General features: G+C 36.2%; 1 protein-coding gene across 1 annotated transcript in view; it reads right to left on the bottom strand.

The window, feature by feature from the left end:
- LOC150099417 (NPC intracellular cholesterol transporter 1-like) overlaps window positions 1-25526 on the bottom strand; it is a 477548-nt gene that overhangs the window by 314329 nt on the left and 137693 nt on the right. The window contains exon 7 of the mRNA XM_090404409.1: window positions 16183-16376. Within this exon, the coding sequence (XP_090260535.1) occupies window positions 16183-16376 (194 nt within the window). The remainder of the gene's footprint in view (window positions 1-16182; window positions 16377-25526) is intronic.

Raw genomic sequence — 25526 nt, forward strand, 5'->3', positions numbered from 1 at the left:
AAGCATTTGTGCAGACCTGATAAATGAAATTATTCTTTAAACAAATAAAATTATTTGTTGGAAAACCAAGTCCTTGGTTTTCCAACAAAGTAGTCTGTGTTCACTGGGCATCTACAGATGCCGTATGGTCACTCCGATGCTCGATGATGTTCCACACTAGGCCTCGCCATGTAGTCCTAGCCCTTCTGGCAGCCTCAACTCTCTGAAGATCAGTCACTCCACACATGCCATCCATCCATCTCATTGATGGTCTACCCCTGCCTCTTTCCAGGAACTTTACCTTCTATTACTGTTCTGAGAAGTCCTCCTTCCATCCTTTCTATGTGTGAAAATATTTTAACTTTCTTCTGTCAATATCCTTAAGGAGGCTTAAAGTTCTACTAATCTTTTCTAACCCCCATTCATTTGTACGCCTTTCAGTGTATGATATCCTCAACAGCCTTCTGTAGTACCACATCTCAAAAGCAGATATCTTTCCACTTTCTTATCTGACTTCTTTAGGTTCAAAGTCTCGCATCCATAAGTCGCTGTTGGAAAAACAACTGCATCTAAAATCCTCAACTTTGTTCCCATGGAGATAGATCAATCATTTTAGACAGTTCTCTGACTGTTGTTTTAGCCATTCCTAACCTTTTTCTGAAATCTTCTGAACAGCAATTCTTCACATTAATAATGGATCCCAGGTACTCAAACTTGCTGACTTCCTTAATTCTTTCTCAATTAAGATACATTTGTTTCTCAAGAGTTTCTCTGCTTGTTTTTCCTTTGAGAACCATGATCTTTGTCTTGCTAATATTGAGTTGAAGTCCTCTGTTATTACTGATCTTGTTAACTTTGTCAAGAATTAGTCCTAGTTCTTCCATGTCATTACAAAGGAGTACTGTATCATCAACGTACCTCAGATTACTGATCAATCTACCTCCTATCGTAATTCCTGTCCTGAGCTCATCCAATGCTTCACGCATCGCATGATGTCCTCTGCATATATACTAAACAAGTGAGGAGAAAGTAAACATCCATGTCTAACTCCTTTTCCAACTTGAAGCCAGTCAATCAATCCAACACCTGTTCTTACTGTGGCTTCTTGCTCCTTATACAAGTTGGCTATCAACCTGATAGTGTGTCGAGGAAAACCCATTCTTTTCATTACTTCCCACAGTTTCACATGCTCAACACAGTCAAAAGCTTTAGAGTAGTCTAAGAAACACATCACCAGAGGGAGTCTGAATTCTTTATATTTTTCTATGATCTGTCTAAGGCAAAGGATCTGATCTCTGGTGCCCCTACCTTTCCTAAAACCTGCTTGTTCCTCAGTTATCTCTGCATCAACTTTGGCCTCAATCCTATTTAGCATGATCTTTAATAAAATTTTGCTTGCATGAGATATCAAACTAATAGTTCTATAATTCTTGCATGCCTTCATATCACCTTTCTTGTGTAGTGGTATGAAAACTGACTTCTTCCAGTCTCTAGGCCATGATCCTGTCTCCCATATCCTTGTAATCAATCTATGAAACATTCTTATCCCTCCATCCCCTGTGGCCTTAATTAACTCTGCTGGGATTTCATCTGCACCTGGGGCCTTATTGCTGTTGAGTTGCTTAACTGCTCTTTCAACTTCATGCCTAAGTGGAGGAGGTTCCAAATCAAAATTTTCTTGGTGGGAGGACTCCACATTTTCTTTATCCACTCTGCTGTACAGTTCCTCACAGTATTCTTTCCATCTGTTTTTGATTTCCAACTCTTCTGTTAGTAATGATCCATTCCTGTCTTTGATGACATTCAATTTAGGCTTGAACTTGTGCTTTAAGTCACGAACTAAATAAAACATCCTTTTATAATTATGCCTTCTCATCTGGAACTCTATTTCTTCACATTTATTAGTATAGAACTTTTCCTTATCCTGCTTGATGGCTCTTCTGATTTCTCTATGTAATCTCTTGTATTCTTCAGTCCCTGTGTCTCTTTGTTTTTCCAACCGCCTTCTTTTGATTAGTTCCCATGTTGAATCTGATATCCATGGGTCTCTTGGTTTTCTTATTGGGCTGAGATACGTCTTCGCTGTATCATCAGCTTGACTCCTTCCCAAAGCATTTCTGGTGAGATTTCCTCATTGGTCTCCAAAAAATCATCCAGCCGAGTTGATGTTTCTTCTGTGAATCCACTAGGAATTACTCTAACATCCAATCTAGTGGAATGTGCCTGACCTGGAAGTTTTCAGAGTCTTAGCCTTACTTTGGCTCTTACCAGTTGATGGTCTGTACCACAATCTGCTCCAGAACAAGTATGCACATCAGAGATGCTTGTCTTCCACCGCTGGAGAGCCAGGATGTAATCAATCTGGTGCCTTGACCTATCAATGTTGGATGTCCAAGTATAGGTCTGTCATGGATGTTTCTGGAAGCAGGTATTGGTAATAACTAATCTGTTAGCATGGGCAAATTCCAACAGTCTTTCATCATGGTGTTACGTTCACCCAGACCAAACATTCCATACTCCGGCCTGACTCTCATACTCTTTCCCACTTTTGCATTTAAGTCTCCTAAGATGTACAGTATGTCTCTCCTTGGTAGGCAATCCAAAACAGTTTGTAAGTTTTCATAGAATTCTTCACTCTCTTCTTCAGGGCTATCCATGTGGGGTGCATAAACTCCACAATTGATAAATTGGTAGGCTGAGCCTTAAGTCTAATGGAGAGTATCCTATCATTAATGGGGTTATAACCAAGAAGGCTTCTTGCCTGAGTTGTCTTCAGTATCACAGCTACCCCATGATGTTTTGAGTCACCACCTGAGTAAATAACTAGCTTACCATCCTATCTTTTGAAGTGACCTTCTCCATTCCATCTGGTCTCTGTAATTCCCAAGATGTTAATTTTATACCTATCCATCTCTTCACAGACAATCTCAAGAGTACCGATCTGTAAACCCTGGACATTCCATGTACCTATGTAAAATTCCTTTCTAAGATTAATCATATACATTCTGTGTTGCTCACTCACGGTATCACTGACTTTTGATGGAGACTGTAATATACTTCTCGAACAGGACCCTCTGCCTAAGCCCTGAACGCAGCTCTGATTATTCTGCGCGACAGCCGATGCAGCATGGGATGCATTATTAGGCACAATCATAGTAGCATTTTGGAGTGGAGTCACTGCAAGAAGAAAGTGGCAGGGTTGCAGAGGCCCTTTCCACATAAGATGAAATAGAAAAATAGGAAAGATTCACCCCTAGCCCTCGAATACTCTAATAGCATTGGGGGGAAGGTAGCAAGAAGAAAAGAAAGAAGGAAAACAAAAAAAGGGGAGGGGCCCAGTCTACAGATAATATAACAGATGTATATTACATGAAGTAAGGCATGGTCCAGCATCAGGTACCTCGGGTTTGCCATGCCCGTACTCACTAAAGTGAGCCCTTGAGGAAACAAAGTAGTACAAGCTAAAAATGCACATGCACTCAATGGGCTCAAGCTAAAACTCGCTCTCACTCAGCTTACCCTAAAGCTTGACACTGGAATAAAAAACAACAGAAAACCTAAAGCAGACTTAGTAAAGATAAAATGTAATGAGTTTGTCTCCTAATCAAATGGTATTCGAGAGCGCTTCTGGTTTCTTGCAAAGAAACTATAAAAAAACAAGATAGTTAACTATTTTTATCCTGATCTTGTAGAATCAGATAATAATAATAATTTTTTGAATTTCTGGATCCTTACCTGGTTTTGGAAAGGCAATAACAATTGCCCTTTCTAAAGTATCCAGAAATTCATTCTCACAGTAAATTCTGTTGTAAAAGCAGAAGAAATGACCCATGGAAGAAAGTGACAGAGGTTGGACCATCTCATAATAATGGATGCCATCTGGTCCAAAGTACTTGTTTGACATTGAAGCATGGCAGCTTTCAGTTTTTCTTTCTGCAATAGCATGCTATACATTTTCTGACATGAAGATAACAACATTGGATATTTTCTGCTTTCTTTTTATGTGGAGAGTAATCTGTAACTACGTTTTTGGTCAGCAATTGTACATTTACCATATTCTTATTTAGTAACTAGTGATCAAACATTTTGATGGTTGATCTGGTTACAAAAGATGTAAACTGGATTCAGGAATCCTCTTTGGTTCTAATGGTTGAAGTATCATGCTTAATGATCAGTATATTTAAAAGCAATCATGTTTCTTGAAGTGATAGAGGAAGTATTATCTGTGGAAGATATCCCCAGTTTTGTTTTTGCTTTCTTGGTTGCCATGCACTTGCATTCCACCAAGGTTTAACAAAAGATTATGCAATTGAAACAGTTGGTATTGTATACTCTCTAATATGATTTACTGTGTAAATGACAGTGAGTGAGATCAGCAGGTAGTTTCAGAATTAAGTTCTGCTAGGAATGATATTTGGAATTATGAAACATTCAAAGCCAGTGTATTATGACTTAAATGTATACCAAACAGAAAGGCTTATGTGTTGCAGTTAATGTTAAGTTTTTGCAATGGTTTAATTCACAAGACAATAATAATAAAACTACATTTATAAATTTATTTACTTAGTTGCTGATATTTCACTAATTTTACTCCCAGAACCTTCAGAACAAAATAGTTTGTCACAGTATAAAAACAGCAATAATTAGAACAGCCTGTCCAGCTCAGTGGAAGTGGTGTTTGCACTCCTCAGCACTAAAATGCCAGAATATAGACTTAAGTTCAAGTTTAGTCACCAAATAGAGGAATTTTTTTTCTACCTTTTTTTAACTGGTTCCCAAGTTAGTCGATCCCTGGCATGGGCAAATTAGTTTTTTCTCTCGGAAACTCAGATTTTTTTGTCCTGTAAAATCAAGAAAATCAACCGTAGAACCCACACTATTTTTCTTCAGACATCAAAAATACTGAGTTAGGGTTAGGGACCAAGAGATGGCGGCACTTGTTGAGCCATCTCTTCACCGCAAGCTGTTTAAATTAGTGATAACCTTGGGCCGACTATCTCTAATTGGCTACCAGTGGAGATTGAACTGTCCACTCAGTCTCCAAAAGTTAGATAGGGCTTAAACGGCTTCGCCTACTTCCTGTATGGGAATAAAAGGAATTAGCTGATTTTTTACATAGAACAGTTTAAAATTGTAAGGACAACAAAGACCTGAAGTTCCATTTGGCACCATCTATTGTCAGATACAGAAAAAGAGAGAGAAGCATTAATTCAACCTCAAAATGACCATCTACCATATTTTTGGTAAATTGATACAGCCATACCTGTTGACATTTCAGGAATGTTTTAAAGCAGCAGCTGATTCCAAAAAACAGTCTGACTTGTAATGACTTCTGTGCAGTATTTTTGTCTTCCATCTAATCCTGTGTGAAGGAATGTCCAAGGCATGGTTGTGCTAGTCCTGACTTGCCATAATGATGGCATCAAATGTATTTCTTATGTTCTCTGAGGCAAATGTCAATAGATCTTTCTACCTTTCCTAATCCAGATCGCAAATATAGGGATCTTCATATAATTCTGGATGTGATAAAAGAGAAAGATCATACTTAAGTGATCGTGTTGGAAAGGATTGAATGGATAGGAATTGCTAGTTTGATATGGTTTAAAAGTGGCATGGATGATGTCAAATGTATTTCCTATGTTCTCTGAAGCGGATGTAATAGATCTTACTCTCCATAATCCAGATCACAAATACAGGACACTTCCTGGATGTAATAAAGGAGAATGTTCGTACTTAGGTAAATGAATGAGGAGTACTAATTTAATATGGTTTAAATGTGGTGTGTATTGATGTGTACCCCACTTGCATTTCTCTTGAATTTTTTTGTCCACTATTCTGAGATTGCTTATAATAAATTTAGTTAAATCCTTTATCCAAGTGTGAGCAAACAAAGTTTGCGCCTGAAAATATCTTCAGGACTGGGTTAAGGTGGTACAACACCAGGGCAACTCGTTGCAAAGGTGGAGCAAACTACCAACACTCCTATCTCAGTATCCCCTATAATGCAAAACACATCTCCTTGTGGATATGTCTAATATTATGCATTAAGGGAAGGGCCACAACCCAGACTAGTTTCGACCTTTATTGAGGTATCTTCAGTGGGAGCCAGGCCCAAGTGGAGATATCAGCCAGAAGCATTAGCAAGGTCATCTCTACCTATAGGAGTTGCCAAATGGTGTGCCACCTCCTAGTGTTGCACCACCTTACCCCAGTCCTGAAGATACTTCAGGCGCAAACTTTCTTTGCTCACACTTGGATAAAGGATTAAACTAAATTTATTATATTCTAACCAAGTGAAAAATAAACTTTCAACATCTTTCTCTAAATCCAGAGTAAATTATTAAAAAAGGGTGGCACACCAATTGGCAATTCCTATAGGTAGAGATGACCTGCTAATGCTTCTGTCCCACTTGGGCCTGGCTCCCACTGAAGAGACTTCAATAAAGGTCGAAACTAGTCTGGGTAGTGGCCCTTCCCTTAATGCATAACATTAGACATATCTGCAAGATGTGTTTTGCATTATAGGAGATACTGAGATAGGAGTGTTGGTCACTTGCTCCACCTTTGCAACGAGTTGCCCTGATGTTGTACCACCTTAACCCAGTCCCAAAGATACTTTCAGGAGCAAACTTTGTTTGCTCACACTTGGATAAAGGATTAAACTAAATTTATTATACTCTAACCAAGTGAAAAATAAACTTTCAACATCTGAGATTGCTTATATCTCATTCAATGGTAATTTAAAGTAATTACTCCACACAACAAGAAGATTTATCTTCAATTTATATGCCATCTTTTTATCTCTTAATCTCTAATTTCTTTTATGACTCTTTCCCCAATTCTACTTTTCAATAGTTCCAGAAGAGGTTGCCATTTTTTATGACACTTATATACTATTATATTATATACTTATAACAGTTAACACCTGTAAAAAATTACAAAGGCATCAAGACAAAGTGAGAAGGAAAGATCAGCTGACAACATTCAAGATACAAATCACAAGACATGAGTCATCACAGCATATGCATACTTACTTGTGTCTTGGTTACAAGTGATAGACAGAGGAATACATTATTAGAATTGAAGGAAAACAATGGGTAGTTTAATTCAAATAGAGTATCACTCGCTCATTATTACAAAAAATTAGAACAGTTAATCTTCATTATTTCCAAAAATTTTGAGATAAGTATGCAATCATTAATAAGTATGAGATTTGGACAGTCATTAAGTTTCATACCTTTTAAGGAACAGATAATCAAATTTAAATCAATTGGAATGCAGAATCTTGGTTTGATTCCAAAGAACCCTGTATCTAATGTTAGTGGCATGTGAAGCAAGCCAGACTTACCAGATTACAGGAATTCAATGTAGTCCTGATTTTAATCTCACCAGACTGGCCTATTCTGTCCAAAATAACAAAGCTGATATGAACAGGGTACATGTAAGATACAGGCAAGGAGATGTGATTTATTCTTGGTGGATGGCAAAAAAAAAAAAAGGGCAGTTTCCAAACTGGTGCACAGATTATACTTGGGAAAAACCCATGATATTTGTTATGATGTTCCTTTAAGGAGGGGCAAGAAAATTCTTTTGAGGTGCTTAAGGGTCAAAGCTGTATAACTGAGAGGAGACCTCCGTATAGCCTTTAAAGGAATGCAGAGAACCGACCAGGGCTTCTGACCTAATGTCCAATCCTCATCTTCTCGTGGTGCACCCTGTTGGGTATCTACCTGGATACTGAACAAAAATTTGGGCTGGCAATTTGGGATTTAGCCGACCAAATTGTATTGTTATTGGCTTAAACCAAAACACAAAATGATGGTACAACATGACAAAATTACATGCCGGCTGGGGCATCACCCGGTTAACAAGGCCCCCGTTGTTTTTGCTAGGGAACCAGGACGAACAGCAAAAAGTCAGTTACTGGAACAAATCTGAAAACACACCCCAACTCAACATCACCAGGGTTAAAGATCGGTACTATCAACATAAGAAGCCTGAATGGCTAAGAAATGGAGCTAGCTGAGGAATTAGATAAGTACTAGATCGACATAATAGGGATGACTGAAACAAAAAAGACAAAAACTGGTGAGATCTTTCTGAGCAATAAATACAAAATGTTATATTCAGGCAATGACAATCAAGGAAAAGAAGGAGCAGCCATAGTATTCAACACAAAATACGAGGCAAATCTTCTTGAATGGCAGGCAGTCTCAAACAGAGTAAGGTGGGCAAATATGAGAATGGAGAACTGGACAATGAAACTTATTTGTGCCTATGGCCCCACAGAAGGTTCTACTAAGGTAGAAGTGGAGGAATTTTTTGATGCTTTAGAAAAAGCAACTGACACAATGAAAAAGGAAAAGTTGGTCCTTGTTGGGGATTTTCTGCTCAGAACATGGAGTGGTTATTACTAACACCATGTTCCAACATAAAAATGTGCACAAATTCACATGGAGAGAAGAGGCAAGGAATAAGAAAAATTTCATTGACTATGTTATTGTTGATAGTGATGTTTTCTCCCTGTTGCAAGACACCAGAGTGTACAGAGGATCTGAAATTGGAAGCGATCACTATTTAATGTTGAGCAGGATAAAACTGAATTTCATATTGAAAAGAATAACATGTAAGAAAGTTTTAAAGCAAATAAAAGTTGAGCAGCTCTCAGATGTGAACTGTAGACTAACATGCACAAAGATTATTGAAGAAAAAAATGAAAGAGTTCGAGAACAGGAACCAAACCTTGGAGATTCAGTGGCAAGCCTTGAAGAAAACCCTGACTGATTCAGCCAAAGAGGCATGTGGTGAGGTTGTCTGCAAGGATAGAAAAATCAGGACTCCATGGTGGACACAAGAAGTTAAAGAGGCAGTGAACAAAAATAAGAAATCATATCAAAAGTTCCTGGCAAATATGTCAGCTTTTGCTCTTAGAGATTACAGAGATAAATGTAAGAGAGCGAAACACTTTGTAAAATAAGCCAAACAAAAGTCATGGCAGGACTTTGGCAAGAACATAGAAAATAAATATCAAGAATGTCGTAAGATATTCTGGAGGTTGTTGAAGAAGCTTAGAAATGGAGGAAAGAGTGCACTAAAAGCAGTTAGAGATGATAAAGGTGACATAAAACGGGAGAAAAAGATATCCTTGAAGTATGAAGTAATTACTTTGATAAACTGCTAAATGAAACCAGCAGTGATAGCACAGTGGTAAAAAACACTCAACAGGCATATAGTCAGGAATACATATCCATACTCAAGTAGAAAAAGCAATCAAAGGCTTGAAATGTGGAAAGGCAGCAGGAGTATATGATATTCGACCAGAAATGCTGAAGTATGGTGGTTATAAGAATCTTACCGTGGCTGCACAGCATAGCTCAGAAAGCCTGGATAGAGGAACGAATTCCCAATGATTGGAGTAGAGCTCTCATAGTAACCATATATAAAAAGGTAAATAAAACTGAATGTGAGAATTACAGAGGTATTTCCCTACTGAGTGTTCCTGGCAAGATCTATGCAAGTATACTTGAGAAACGGTTGAGAAGAATTGTGGAAGAAATGCTTGGTGAAGAACAAGCTGGATTCAGGCCAAATAGAGGCTGTCAGGATCAGACCTTCACTTTACAACAAATAGTCGAGAAAGCATGGGAATATAACAGAGATCTGTATTTAAATTTTGTCGATTTGGAAAAGGCATATGACAAGATGCCAAGAGATAAGCTATTCAATATGCTACAGTTATATGGTGTCAATGGGGCATTATATCAAGCAACACTTAGTCTGAATTTGAGTTGTAAGTCGGCAGTTAGAATTGAAGGATGTACAGGAAGATGGTTTAATGTTAAATCTGGTGTGAGACAAGGATGTAAATTATCCCCCTCTGTTATTCATTATCTATGTGGATCACATTATGAAGGAAAGTGATATTAAACATGATATCAGAAATGGAAATGTTAATGTCAGCTGTTTGCTTTATGCAGACCATGTTATACTTCTGAATAAATCTGCTGCAAGTCAGCAAGATTCTCTGACTAAATTGAATAACTGTTGTAATAGATATAGAATGAAGGTCAGCATTAAAAAAACAAAGACAATTAAAATAGGTAGAATTGTTGAAAAATGTGAACTGTGTTGTGAATGGGGAACCTGCGGAACAAGTAAAACATTTCAGCTACTTAGGCACGATTTTTAGTGAAGATGGTAAATTAAATATGGAAATAGACAACAGAATCAACAAAGTCAATTGAATAAATTTATAAGGAATAAGAGAGAAATTAGTTGGAACACTAAATTAGCTGTATACAAGACAGTGTTCAAACCAGTTTTAACTGATGGATCTGAGAGCTGGGCCAGAAGTAAAACACTTGACCAAAGACTAGAGACTGCAGATATGAGAGTCCTGAGTAAGATTATAAGCATGAACTGATGGCATCAATGGCAATATCATATTAAAAACGAGGATATTAGGAAAGAACTTGGCACTGTCGGCATCCAGGAGTGCGTTAGCAGAGTTAATCTCAGGTGGTATGGTCACTTAAACAGAATGGGCGAGGAAAGATTAGCAAAACAAGTGTTCTCTGCCAGGTTGGCAGCAAAACAACCCAGAGGAAGACCAAGATATAGGTGGATTGATACGGTACAATGTGCCTTAGACGATAGAAATATAAGATCTGGTAATGTTGAAGTCTTGACAAGTAACAAACTGATTTGGAGGATAATTGTAGATAGGAAGTTAGTAATGATGTAAATTTTTCATGTAGTACTATCATATCCTGTACACCCCTTGAGGGTATATGTCAGGAATTTGATGATGATGATGAAGAAAATTCTTTCTTTACACTGAATTATAGTCTAGCTGAATGATTATATCTATGATCATTTTGTGGACGGTGGTATGATTATATCCATCAGTAGTCATGGTGATAAGGAAATCAGAGCAGATGGAGTGAGCATGGTGTATAAGAGTTTGGATAATGCATATCTTCTATGATGGATGATAGTGTGTGAAGAAAGATGACTGTATTTATCAGTAAAGGAAGGTTTTCAATAAACAGAAAACTGAACACAGATTATTAAAGTCCAGAAAGGCTCTTGGTAGATTTACATTCAGTAGTGAAATCAATGGCAGTTATCCAGAAACTGTAGTAATGTTTCTGAGTGTGACTAAACCATGACAATATCACCTATGAAATAAAGCTAAATATCAATTTAAAAAAAAAAAAAAAATTGGCATGTTATTTTATAAAATAATATGCCAAAGATGACGAGTATAGTTCAATAAGTTAATAAACTATATTAACTTATTGAATTAATTAATTGAATAACTTATTGGGTCAAAGAAATTATTGTCAGCAAATACAGAACTTTAATTCTATCTTTGAAGTTTGTGATGGTTTTAATAAATTAAAAAAAAAAAAAAATGTGTAGCCAGTAGTTTTGCAAAAGACTAGAAAGATGTTTAGCAAGACAGTACGTGGGAAAGTCAAGACAATGATATGATGTAATGCAGTGACCCTTAACCGAAGGGACCACAGAAAATTTATGGAACATTTCTAGTTTTTAAAATTTTGAAATATCTTAAAATAATTATTTTTTTCTCTTTATTTTACTTTGTTTAAAACTTGTATCATTTTGTATTAGTAATCTGAATTATGCAGTTTAATGCAGTAGTTTCTTTTGTAGTGGTGCCACAAGTCAACTTTTCACTACTGTCAACACTGCCAGTCATGACATCTGTAGTATTGGTGACGTGTGATTCTCTGAAGTTTCAAACAATACTAATACGAATGCATAGAACTTAACATTGTTAAGTGCTACTTGAATGCAATTACTTTTTGAAACTTTCCGTGCTGTAACACTGATTTGTTATTTCTTAAAATTTATCCCCTTATAAAATGAAAAACAAAGAACATTATTTGATTTCCTAAATTTTGGATACATATTCGGAGGGAATATCCACACCTGTTTACCATTGCCTTTCAAAATTTGTTGCCTTTTGTTTCTACATATTTGTGTGAAAAGGGATTTTCCACAATGGTAAATATTAAAACAAAACAACAAAATCAACTCCGAATAGACTCCTGCATGCAAATAGCATTGAATAACACAAATAAAGCAAGAATATACAAATTAGTAGAGAATGTTTAACAACAGAGGTCATTAAAATACATTTAAGTAAAGTTGATTTCTATTTTCAGATTTTTTTGATATTATAATCAGTAAGTAAAACCGCAATTTTTAAAAAAAAAGTTTAATTATTATTATTATGTTATTACAAACTAGGGGCTGCGAAAATATTTTCGGATACTTAGGGGACCGCAACTACTAAAAGGTTAAGAACACTGATGTAATGGATGACAAGTGTGGAAAAGGCATCCAAAAATTACACACAGATGAATCAAACAAATTAAACTTTGAGGTTTTCCTGATTCTATCAAAACAAACTGGGTATGCTTAAGGATTGAAGCCAAATAACCGAGAGAAGATCTCCGCATTGCCTTTAAGGAATACGGAGAACCGAACAATCAAACAAATTAAACTTTGAGGTTTTCCAGATTCTATCAAAACAAACTTGGTATGCTTAGGTGTCGAACCGCAACTACCAAAAGGTTAAGAACACTGATGTAATAGATGGCAAGTGTGGAAAAGGCATCCAAAAATTACACACAGATGAATCAAACAAATTAGACTTTGAGGTTTTCCTGATTCTATCAAAACAAACTGGGTATGCTTAAGGATTGAAGCCAAATAACTGAGAGAAGACCTCCGCATTGCCTTTAAGGAATACGGAGAACTGAACAATCAAACAAATTAAACTTTGAGGTTTTCCAGATTCTATCAAAACAAACTTGGTATGCCTAGGGGTCGAAGCCAAATAACTGAGAGAAGACCTCCACATAGTCTTTAAGGAATATGGAGAACCGACTGGGGCTTCTGACCTAAGATCCGATCCTCAACTTCATGTGGTGCATCCTGTTAGTAGGTATCCACTGGGTACTGAACAAATGAGGATGGGCTGATAATTTGTACCGACCAAATTGTACTCTCTACCGGCTTAAACCACAAATAAAATGATGGTGCAACATGAGATTTCATGCCAGCTCAGGTGTTTCCCAGTAAAACAAAGTCCCCACTGTTTTCATCAGGAAACCAGAACAAGCAGTGAAAAGTCAGCTGCTGGAACAGACTCAAGCACAACTGCTAGATGAAAAACAAATCCAACATCAAAAGAAATGAAGATAGCAAACATCAAATATAAGGAGTATTAATGGAAAGGAAATGATCCAGTGGGTAGAACAGTGGTTCCCAACCTTTTTCCACCTGTGTACCCCTTTTAAATCCATTTCTATAAATGGTACCCCTTGTTTTTAAAATACTGACACTTTTGTTCAGAGCCTAGCTTAATGTCATCATCCCCTACAAATGAAATCCATATTTAATACACTCTTCAGAGCATTTCCTTTTCTTCTGTGTAATACCTGAAGCACGCACATTTTTACTATCTCCCAGTATAGGTGCACTCGTAGCTGCGGACACGTGTCGAGAAGTACTTGGCGATGGGTTATAATCCACATCAAGTTTTGGTTTTTTAACCATTCCTGTTTTCAACCACTGATCCATAACAGACAATAATAACTGAAACTACGTTAAACATAATAATCAAGGAAAGGGAGGAGTAGAGATAGCATATAACACTAAACAGGAAGTAAAACTTCTTGATTGGAAGGCAGTTTCAATCAAGAAGTAGAGTTATGTAGACAAACTTCAAAATGGGGAAAACAGACAATGAAATACTTATTTGTGCATATGGTACCACAGAAGGTTCTTCTAAGGAAGAAGTACTTTTTTTTTTTTTTTTTTTTAGTTCATTAGTACAGCCAATTGACATAAAGAACATGGAAAATGACACTTGTTGATGATCTAAACAGCAGAAGAGAAGGAAGTGTATTCCCACCAAGCACACAGAACTGTTTGGGAAAAATTTGGAGTAAAGAGCAAGACTAACAATAATGATATCTGCTAGGTTTCTGCTTAGCACATGGACTAGTCATTACTAACACCGCATTCCAACATAAAGATGTGAACAAGTTAACGTGGAAAGAAGACACAAATCAGAAAAACCTCGTTGACTAGGTTATTGTTGATAGTGATATCTTCATGCTGGTTTAGGATACAAGAGTGTAAAGTGGATTTATTGGAAGTGATCACTTTTAAGTAGGATAAAATTTAATAGCATACTGAAAAGGGTAATACATAAATTAAAAAGAATTAAAGTTAAGCAGCTTTTACAAGTCAACTGTCGACTCAACCATACAAACATTATCAAAGAAAATTTGAAGCAGTTTGAAAGCAAGAACCAAATCTTGGAGTTTCAGTGGCAAACTCTGAAGAAGACATTGATTGATTCACCTAGGTAGGTACATGATGAAGTTGTCTGTAAGGATAGAAAAATAAGAACCCTATGCTGGACACAAGATGTTAAAAGAAGCAGTCTTGGAAAAGAAGAAAGCATACCATATGTTCCTAGCAAATAAGTCAGCAGATGCCCCAAAAGAATACAGAGAAAAATGTAAGAGCTATGCTATGTGTGAAAATAGCTAAAAAAAAAGTCATGGGAAGACTTTGATAAAAGTGTGGAAAATAATTATCGGGAAGGTGGCAAAATGTTCTGGAGGATATTGAAGAAGCTTAGAAATTCAGGAAAAAAAGAGTACTGTAAAGGAATCAAAGATGATAAAGGTGACATGACAACTGAAGATAAGGATATCCAAAATGTCTGGAGTAATTACTTTGAAAGACAGTTAAAAGGAACAAGCAGCGAAGGAACATAACAGAAAATTTGAAGGCTTTTTCTACTCAATACTTGAGTAGAAAAAGCCATCAAAAACTTGTAAAACATCAAAGAAATGAGTAAATGCAGCTGTAGAAGATATCTGACCAGAAATGTTCAAATGTGAAGGTGTAAAATTTTTTGGTGGCTACAATGCATAATTGTAGCCACCAAAAAGGTGGCTACAATTATGCATTGTAGCCACCTTTTTGGTGGTCAAATTCCAGACTAGTGCAGAAGAACTCTCATAGTTTTCATCTATAAGAAAGGAAATCATGCTAAAAGTGAGAATTTCAGAGACATTTTTCTTAGTCTTCTAGGTAAGATTTATGCAAGCATAGTTAAAAAAGGCTACACATTGTGGAAGAGAAATTGGGAGAAGAGCAAGCTGGATTCAGGCCAAATAGAGGTTGTCAGGATCAGATTTTCACTTTATGACAAATAGTTGAGAAATCAAGAGAATATGACAAGGATCTGTTTCGTAGATATGGAAAAGGCACATGGCAAGGTGCCAAAGGGAAAGCTTTTCAAAATACTACAGTAAATGGAACATTAAATAGGATGTTACATAATCTATATTTAAACTGTAAGTCAGATGTTGGAATTGAAGGAAATACTGTGATTGTGCAAGACAAGGACTGCACGTTATCTCCACTTTTATTCATCATCTATGTGGATCACATTATGAAAGAAAGTGACATTAAACCTGATATTAGAATTGGAAATATCAAACTTAGCTCTTTGCTTTATGTCGATGATGTACTCCTTACTCCTAACACAACCAGTGCAAGTCTCTAGGATTCTCTAAATAAACTGAATAACAGCTGCAAAATTTGGCATGAAAATCAGCAATAAACAGACAAAAAAATATAATAGACATAATCATAGAAAACTTCAGAAATTTGAAGTTTATGTTCTGAATGGAGAGCATATAGAATAAGTAAAATATTTCAGTTATTCGGGTACAGTTTTTAGTGAAGATGGCATGTTAAATCTGGAAATAGACAACAGAATAAGCAAAGCTGGTAAGTGGGATAAATTTATATGGAATAAAGAGAGAAATTAGCCATAACAGTAACTAGCAGCAAACCACATCTGAGATCCATAACTTCAAACCAGTTTGAAGTCATGGATCTCAGATGTGGGTTGGAAATAAAGCATATATAATAGTTTGCACTTTATATGTGAAAGGCTATGACACTTAAAAAAATAGATCTGTTAGTATATTAAATGCATTTATGCGGTTCAGGATATATTTAATCCATTAAAATTTTTCCGAGATTAACTTATATCTAGTCTGTTTAATTAACTACAGGTAATGCATTGTTCATTGTACTACTACTACGTATCATACTAATGTAATAACAAATACCTACTCTATACAATTTAACATATGCTTCATATATTCAGAACTAGCCAGAAATGTTGCATTATTCTGAAACCAACCAAGGGCACTCTGTATAAGGCAATTTCCACTTTCAACAGGAGCAAAACATATATCAGAAAGTGTCACATTTTTATGGTCATTATAAGCCACCAGTTCTAACAAGTTTTTCTGTAATTGTAGAGCCTAAAATAAAAGGAACTTTCATTATTCTTCAAAATACTTTTTTCGAAAACAAATTTGAATTAAATACTGCCTTATAATTATATTCATAAATAATGCTTTCTTTAATGCTACCCCTGATAGTGCTGATTCAGAAGATATAAAAAGAGTGACTGCAGGAAAAAAAAATTGTCTATTTACAATAGCTAAGTCATTTGCACTTGACTTTAATTAACAGCTTTAAAGATTTGCGGGCTACCAAAACCAGGTTAATGATTTTTTTTTGATTTTTTTATTTCATGTGATTGAGAAAAAAAGATCCTAAACATGCATGGCCTAGAAGACCTGTTAGTATATTTGATGAGATGAAAGGATCCAAGCAAATCCATTCTCTAGAAATTAAAATGCAAGTATTTAAGACAACTGCAGCAAAAGTAACACATTTAAAGGATGAAAGGGGAAAAAAAACAAAAAAAAACAAAACAGGTGATAACCATACAGTCAGCAGTCTAAAATCAAAACTATATGTCACTAAATCAGAGTGTGATTAGGAGATGATATTCATTGAAATTATGGACAAAGCATTTTTCTTTTTCATGTGAAACCCACCCACAAAATGATATTAGTCTATAAGATATCAGTATTAATACTGTAAGTAGGCAGAAGTTTAGATAGAACAGAACTCCTGTTCTAGAAACCAAACATGGCATGTTTTAATGCTGCTGCAAGCCTCCAAATAAACAGGATAGTGAATGTATACACTGGTCAAGGAAATTCTTCTTGTATCCAAAGACATTTAAGAACGAGTTTTTTTTAATCATGGCCTAATTTACAATACAAGGCACTAATAAGAAAATAAATAATACATTTACTTATTTCTTCTATTGCATCAGTCTTATGATTGGTAGTTCAGCAGATTTCCTTCCATTCTTCTCTTTACTTTCCACTTTATTTTGTAGTATGTTTTTAGTCCAGTGCTTTGTTTTATTTGATCAAAGTATCTTTTCCTTGGTCTTCCTCTTTCTTCTTTGATTTTGCCTTCTATTATTCTTCTTGTCAGACTTTCATGTCATAAGATATGTCCAATCCATCTTTTTTTGTTATTGTCTTTATCAGTGTTCTGAGTTCATTTACTTCCTTAAGCACTTCTTCATTAGATTTTTTGTCTGTCCATTTTATCTTCTGCATTCATCTCTAACATCACATTTCAAATGCCTCCAGTTTTCTAATATCTCCTGTTCCCATTGTCCATGTTTCACTGCCATAAAGTGCTATACTCCATATATAACTTATTAGAATTCTTGTGGAAAGGCTAATACATTGGTTGCACATGATTACTAAATAACTTAAGGAATTCACAATGTATACTGGTATATAAATTAAAATAAACTTGAACATATACTTCCTATATTTCGGCAACGTCATGTTGCCATTTTCATGGGAACATAAGATTAAGACACATGCACACAGGCACTAAAAACAGCAAATGAGGTAGAAGCAAGGAAACTACTGTTTTTCCTAAAGTCCTGATGGTGCCCTCCAGTGGGCTATATTAGGTATTCTTGGCCTTTGGGCTGAAGTTCTCAAGATGTATGTCTCCCAAATTTGGGGCAGTCTCATTCATCCAAATTTGTTGAGGTTTGGCATGTTTCTTAGGGCTGAGGCTGATTCCATAAATAGTCTTTCAAATTTATACTTGCTGTGGTGTATTACTGTGGCTTTCTTCCACCGTATTCTGTGGTGTGTATCCAGAGCATGGTTTGCAAGCCCAGAGTGGCTGTAATGGTAAAACCGGATGTAGTCCTTGTTTTCAGAAATTCTGATATTCACTGTCCTGTCTGTTTGGCCAAAGTAGGACAGCTTGCTGCTGCAAGGGACCTGGCAAACATCAGGTAGGTCTAGGGGAAGTGGTTGGTCTTTAGGGAAGCAGATAAGGGATGCCAATTTTCTATATAGTCTGTAACAAGAGGTCAGGTCATGTTTATTCAGGATTTTGGTAATTTTTCCGAGGTACCACGGACGTAGGGAATGGTGATGGATTTAGAGTAATCTTTTTTGTGAAATGGGGTGGGGGCTGTGGTTCACTGGTTTTAGTACTTTTTGGATTTTTTGGAGATTGTAGCCATTGGCTGAGAAAGTGTTAAGGATGTGATTTAGTTCAGTGGTAAGGGCATTGTCATTTGAACAAATTAGTTTAACCCTGTTGTATAGTGTAAAGGGTGTTTGGGGGGGGGGGGGGGAATCGTCGGTGAATGTACCTATCTGTATGGGTGGGTTTTCGATAAACTGAGAAAACCAAGGTTCCATCAGTCTGGCGGGTGACTAGTATGTCTAGGAAAGGGTGTTTGTTGTTTTCCTCTTTTTCCAGAGTGAACTTGATTCTGGGATGTTAGTTGTTTAAGTGCATTAAGAAGGAGAGGAGTGTATCAGAGCCATGTGGTCAAATAGCAAACATCATCATCAACATAGCAAAGCCATATGGTAGGTTTTTGTGGGGCAGAGTTTAAGGCTTTCTCTTCAAAAGTCTCCATAAAGAAGTTGGTTAAGGGTGGGGAGAGTGGTGAACCCATGGCTGTCCCCTCTATCTGTTTGTAGAATTTTCCCTGCCACACGAAATAGCCTGAGTTCATTGTGAACTGAAATAGGGCTGAGATATCGAGGGGAAATTTGGCTTGGATGAGCTCCAAGGTTTCCTTGAGTGGGACATTTGTGAATAAGGAGGAGACATCAAGACTGACCATTATGTCAGAGCGTAAGGTTTTCTACACTGGCTTTGAAGTAGGTTGAGTTTTTATGTGTGATGGTGTGTTGCCAGTATAGTGTGCGAGCGCTTTGGCTAAATGTTTGGCTAATTTGTACGTGGGAGAATCAATGCCAGCAGGGAAAATTCTACAAACAGACCGAGGGGACAACAGCCATGGGTTCACCACTCTCCCCACCCTTGGCCAACTTCTTTATGAAGCCTTTGGAAGAGAATGCTTTAAACTCTGCCCCACAAAAAAATACTATATGGCTTCGTTACATTGATGATGCGTTCGCTATTTGGCCACATGGCTCTGATACACTCCTCTCCTAACTCACTTAAACAACTAACACCCCAGAATCAAGTTCACCCTGGATAAAGAGGAAAATAACAGATTCCTTTTCCTAGACACACTAGTCACCCGCCAGCCTGATAGAACGTTGGTTTTCTCAGTTTATAGAAAACCCACCCATACAGGCAAGTACATTCACCAAACTACCCAACCCCCCGCCTCACAATAATATGGGGTTATTAAGACACTATACAACAGGGCTAAACTAATCTGTTCAAATGACAATGCCCTTACCACTGAACTAAATCACATCCTTAACACTTTCTCAGCCAATGGCTACAACCCCCAAAAAATCCAAAAAGTACTAAAACCAGTGAACCACAGCCCCCACCCCATTTCACAAAAAAGATTACTCTAAATCCATCACCGTTCCCTACATCTGGGACACCTCGGAAAAATTACCAAAATCCTGAATAAACATGACCTGACCTCTTGTTACAGACCATATAGAAAATTGGCATCCCTTATCTGCTTCACTAAAGGCCAACCACTTCCCCTAGACCTACCTGGCATTTACCAGATCCCTTGCAGCTGTAAGCTGTCGTACTTTGGCCAAACAGGCAGGACAGCGAATATCAGAACACAAGTACTACATCCGGTTTCACCATTACAGCCACTCTGGGCTTGCAGACCATGCTCTGGATACATGGTGATACACCGCAGCAAGTATAAATTTGAAAGACTATTGATGGAATCAGCATCAGCCCTAAGAAACATGCCAAACCTCAACAAATTTGGATGAATGAGACTGCCCCAATTTGGGAGACATACATCTTGAGAACTTCAGCCCAAAGGCCAAGAATACCTAATATAGCTCGCTTGAGGACACCATCAGGACTTTAAGAAAAACAGTAGTTTCCTCGCTTCTACCTCATTTGCTGTTTTTAGTGCCTGCGTGCATGTGTCTTAATCTTTTGTTGCCATGAAGAGAGCAACGTGACATTGCCGAAATATAGGAAATATATATTAGCTTATTTTAATTTATATACCAGTATACGTTGTGAATTCCTTAAGTTATTTAGTAATCATAACTTTTTAGAAGTTTTTTTCCTTAGTTGTAGACTTAAGTTTCCTTTTAATACCTTTTCCATTTTATCGAATTGTTTTTTTTTTCTTATGCCTATTCTTATCTTCCTTTCTCATTTATTGTACTCCCTAGGTATTTGTAATTCTTTACTTGTTTTATCTCTTTCCCATTTAATTTAATTGTCTTTATGATCTTTGGTTTCTTGCTTGCCAGTAGAATTTTGTTTTTTTCAACATTTATTTTCACGTGGTATTTATTAAATATTTCATTTGTTGTTTTGATTAACTTTTTTAATATTTTTGCACTTTTTGCTATGAATGCAATATCATCTGCAAATCTGAGACAAAATATTTCTCTTCCACCAATCTTTATGCCACCGCTTGTTTTTTCTTTAACTTCTCTGATGGCATTTTCAATATTTATGTTGAAGAGCAAGGGTAATAATATGCACCCTTGTGTTATCTTACTCCACATTTAATATGTATGGTTTGTTCCTATTATTTGTTATGTATCCCATTTGTCTTACATATATTTGTTTGATTACTCTTCTATCATTATAGTCAATGTAACTTTTCTTCATAATATTCCACCACTTCATTTTCCAATTAACTTCATCAAATGCTTTTTCTAAAGCATATATGTTTTTTGCCTCCATTCTTTTTTTTTTTTTTATTATAGTTCTCAGGCTTTGTTTTGCTTCTCTTGTTCCTTTTCTGAATCAATATTGGTCTTCCTCTAGTTGTGAATTTACTCTTTAATACATTTGGTTTTGTATTAATTTAATAGAATTTTGCTAATGTGTGTAATTAGGGCTGTTGTTCTGTGTTGGTTACATTGGAGAGCATTTGCTTTCTTGAGGATTGGTATTATCAGGGATTTTGTGAAGTCTTCTGGAAGATCTCCATTTTCATATATTTTAGCTATTAGTTCAAATACATCATTTTTTGCTTCTTCATCCAGATTTTGAAGGGCTTCACTTGGGATGTTATCGATTCCTGGGCTTTTCTTCTGGCTTAAGTCTTTAAGTGCTTTTTAAAACTCTTCTTTTATTATTGATCGTCCACTATTGTCTTCAGCTTTTGTCATTTTCTTCCTGTTCTTCTCTTTGACACAGGTGTTCAAGATATTTTTTTCCATTCTTGTAATATTTCTTCAGAATAAATAATTATTTTACCATTCTCGTCTATTAAGGCATTATTATGTGTGACCTTTTCAGTTTGTTGCTGATTTTTGTTATTTGGTTTTAAGCTGTTTCTAGATTTCCTTTATTAAACAGTTCTTCTGTCTTCTTGCATTCTTCATGGATTCTTCTTTTGCTTGCTTACATTTTCTTGTTATCAGAATTTTTAATTTCTTGTATTTTTCTTTGTGTTCTACTTTTTCTGTATTCTTGTATAGCATCCTTTCCTCCATTAAATCTAATATTTCTTCAGTTATCCATGGTTTTCTTATATTTTGCTTTTCCCTTCCTAGTATTTTGTTACTTGCTTTTAGGATATTATCTTTTAATTGATTCCATTTATCATTATTGTTTGTATTTTCCTTTGCATATTTTTGTGTTATTTTTTTTTTTGGTGGTTTCCTGAAATTGTTTGTATGTTTTCATTTTTTTAGTTTCAATATATTGATCTTTGTGTGTTGTTGTTTTTTTTGGTTGTTTTTTGAATTTCAATTGTGTTTTTATTAATACCAGTTTATGGTCACTATCAACATCTGCTCTATCAACAACAACTGCTGCTATTTCACTGGTTTTATACCCAGAACCTTCAGAGCACAAAATAGTTCATTACTGTATGTAAACAGCAACAATTAGTTAATTGTGGGACACAATTTAAATGGTAATATACAACATAAGGAACTAAAGTAATAATTGGCACCATCTATTGTTGGATATAAAAAGAGAGAGAGCAAGAGACACACAAGTATTAATTCAATCTTAATACTATCTACCATCATTTTGGTAAACTGATACAGCCATACTTGTTGAAGTTTGAAGAATGTTTTAAAGCAGTTGCCGATTCCAAAAAACAATCTCTTGACTTGTAATCACTTCTGTTTACTTCTATCTAATACTGCCTGAAGGGATGTTCAAGGCATGGTTCTGCTAGTCCCAACTTACCATAACAATGATGTCAAAAGTATTTCTTATGTACTTCAAGGCAAATGTCAATATATATCTTTATGTCTCTCTGTAAGCCAGGTCACAATACAGGGCACTTCATATAATCCTAGATTATAGATGTGATAAAGGAAAGAATTTGTACAAGTAAATGAATGATGGTTGCTAGTTTGATATGGTTTAAATGTGGTGTGGAGCTCACATTTATTAAGCACTTTGGATATCTTTTCAGATGTTCCCTGAATATATGGGACAGGAACAGTTTTGCTGTAGTCTGGTCTTGTGTATTAAGGAATGAAGGAGATTTGAGAACTTAAGGGATATTTAGTATTTTCTCTATTTTTTCAGTCAAGTGTAAGTTCAGCTGCCTCTGTGAAACACAGGTGTGTGTGTGTGTGTGTGTGTGTGTGTGTGTGTGTACAGAAATTATTATGCAATGCTGGACACTGCAGATTTCAAAGGTGAATTGGTTGGCAATGATATCATGCAATGGCAAACTGTGGGACCAAGAAGATGTTGAAATGCATGTACACAAATGCCAGAATTATCAGAAATAAAGGAGAGGAGGTTTAGTATTTGGTCAATTTGACTTGGCCAAAAATTAACAGTATCAGTGAAACCTGGTTGACAAAAAATTATATAGTTACAGGCATTGAATGTGAGAAATGAGATTTTATTTTGGGGCGATGGAGAGAATAAGATAGGAGGATGGGTGTGTTGCTGAAGACAGCTGAAAAACTTTAACCAACAAAAACAGAAGTTAAGGAGGATTTTTGAGGCTATCTGAATGTGAAATAGAGGTCAATAGGACAAAATATATTAAGTATATTTTCTTTTTGGATTTATTAGTGAACCATATAAGCTATTCATACATATATACAGTTGCCGACACGTTTTGCCAGCTGATTCTGTCTGGCTTCTTCAAGACAAGAAATAAGTACACTGCCTTTAGTGGTAAAAAAGAGAGAACAGAGAAACAACAGTTAAATTAATTAAAATTAAAATGACGTGTAACATCAAGAGCATGGAGTGTGGAGTTTTAGTCATTGTTTGTTGATTGTGTTTTATAGTTTCCCCATGAAATTAAATTCTGCTAAGCTTAGCGAATTTATTAAGCTTTTCCAAATGTCTTTCAGTATTACTTGTCGGCAACTATATATATGTATGAATAACTTATATGGTCCACTAATAAATCCAAAATGAAAATATACTTAGTATCGAGGGACCAAGTATATAAAAAAATTTACGACAAAATATATTGTTGGATGTGCTAGAAACCCAAGTGTTCACAGAAAGATGTGAAAATGTGATTAACAGCAGATTAATAAAACAAGTGCAGCTAATCAATTATTATGAGGATATAGATAGGAGGAAAGAAAGGGTATATAGCAGGATGAAAATGTAATTAACATAGTTAATAAAGGATAATTTACCTGAAACAACATATGATGGAGGAGACCAGAACTGGAGAGTATTGGATCTGGTAATAGCATCACAGGATATATCCATAACCATGGTAGACACTCTGCCTCCAAATGGGGAGAGAGACCATGCAGTCTTCTTCTGGGAAATTGCTAAACATGTGGAATTCTCTTTCAAGAAAGGATTTATATCGAACTATAAAGCTGGTAATTATGACACAAACTTAGGAGGCATCTTAGAGCAATGGCTGGAGAAGATACAAGGAAAGCATGGAGGGAATATAAAGAAAAAGTGATAAGCATAATCATAAGCAGTGCAAAGTACAGGAAGAAAAAGAATGATATGGAAAGAAAGGCTAAATCAGATTATGAGAGAAAATTTGCTAAGAAGGCCCACATAAATCCAAAAGAGTTTCTTTTGCAATGTAGGGAGTAAGAAGAAGAATGGTTATTGAAGGATAACTTTAATCAATTCTGATGGTAAGAGGATCATAAAAGAAATAATTGAGTTACTAAGTGATTGCTTTGTTGGAGATTCTGTAGTTGCTGATGTGACAGAGAGAGACTGAATGTGAAAACTTGAAGCAGACAAACTGGAGGTGCTCAGCATTATTCAGCAATGGGATTGGATGTGTTAGATCCTGAATGGAGAGCTTTACAAGTAAATTCTTTATTCAGAATTTAACATGATAACTACTACTAATTAAGGAGATATCTGGACATCAGCTAATAATTATGAAGTATTGTTTTATGTTTTGTAATAATGTGTAGTCCATGTGTGCCATATAGTGAAAGTTATTGTTAGGTTATTTGTAATTCCCATGTAAGCTGTCTAGTACATTGCGATATTCTGAGAAAGTTATAAGTAGTAATCCGGAATAATCGCATATAATCTGTACGAGTCGAGCGTAGCGATGGAGGCTATACCTACGTGGAAAAATGACGTCAGAGCGGCTACCTAGAATAATGTAAGGGAGAGTGTAGGATCACAGAAGGGGCATGAACGATGGGGTTCGTGGATGAAAACCACATCGAATAGAGGGCGCCCGAATAGGGCGAATAAAAGACAAAGCATGCCGTTTTAGGGAGTTTTTTTTTTTGACCTTTTGATCTTCGGGTGCCAGATTCGAGTTTTAGGGGGAGTTGGTCGGAGGATTCATGAGAGAGCGGTGGGCCGACTACGGTAATGACGGACGGCAGGTTCTTTTCTTGAGAATGCTTGAAGATTTTCAAGCAGAGCCGATCGCGATACGACGGCCTATGTGGAATTGAGCCTTAGCAGAATGTCCCATTGGAGAAAGTTTCCTGCAGAGCAGTAGACAGCATGCAACAGTCGGAAAAGATTAGAAGAAAAAGTGTAGTACATCGCCAGGCACAAAGTCGGCCAAAGAATAGGCAGTAAGGTAATCCAGACCTACATGAGATGGTGGCATGAAATCTGAAAAAGATCCGGTAATGTAATCTTAAGGGCAAGACAGTAGATTAGAAGGAGAGTTATTATAGAGGTAGAAC

Source organism: Typopeltis vanoorti, chromosome 14 (assembly GCF_054136105.1).
Source record: "Typopeltis vanoorti isolate ZY-2024b chromosome 14, IOZ_Tvanoo_1.0, whole genome shotgun sequence".
NCBI classification, from domain to species: domain Eukaryota; kingdom Metazoa; phylum Arthropoda; class Arachnida; order Uropygi; family Thelyphonidae; genus Typopeltis; species Typopeltis vanoorti.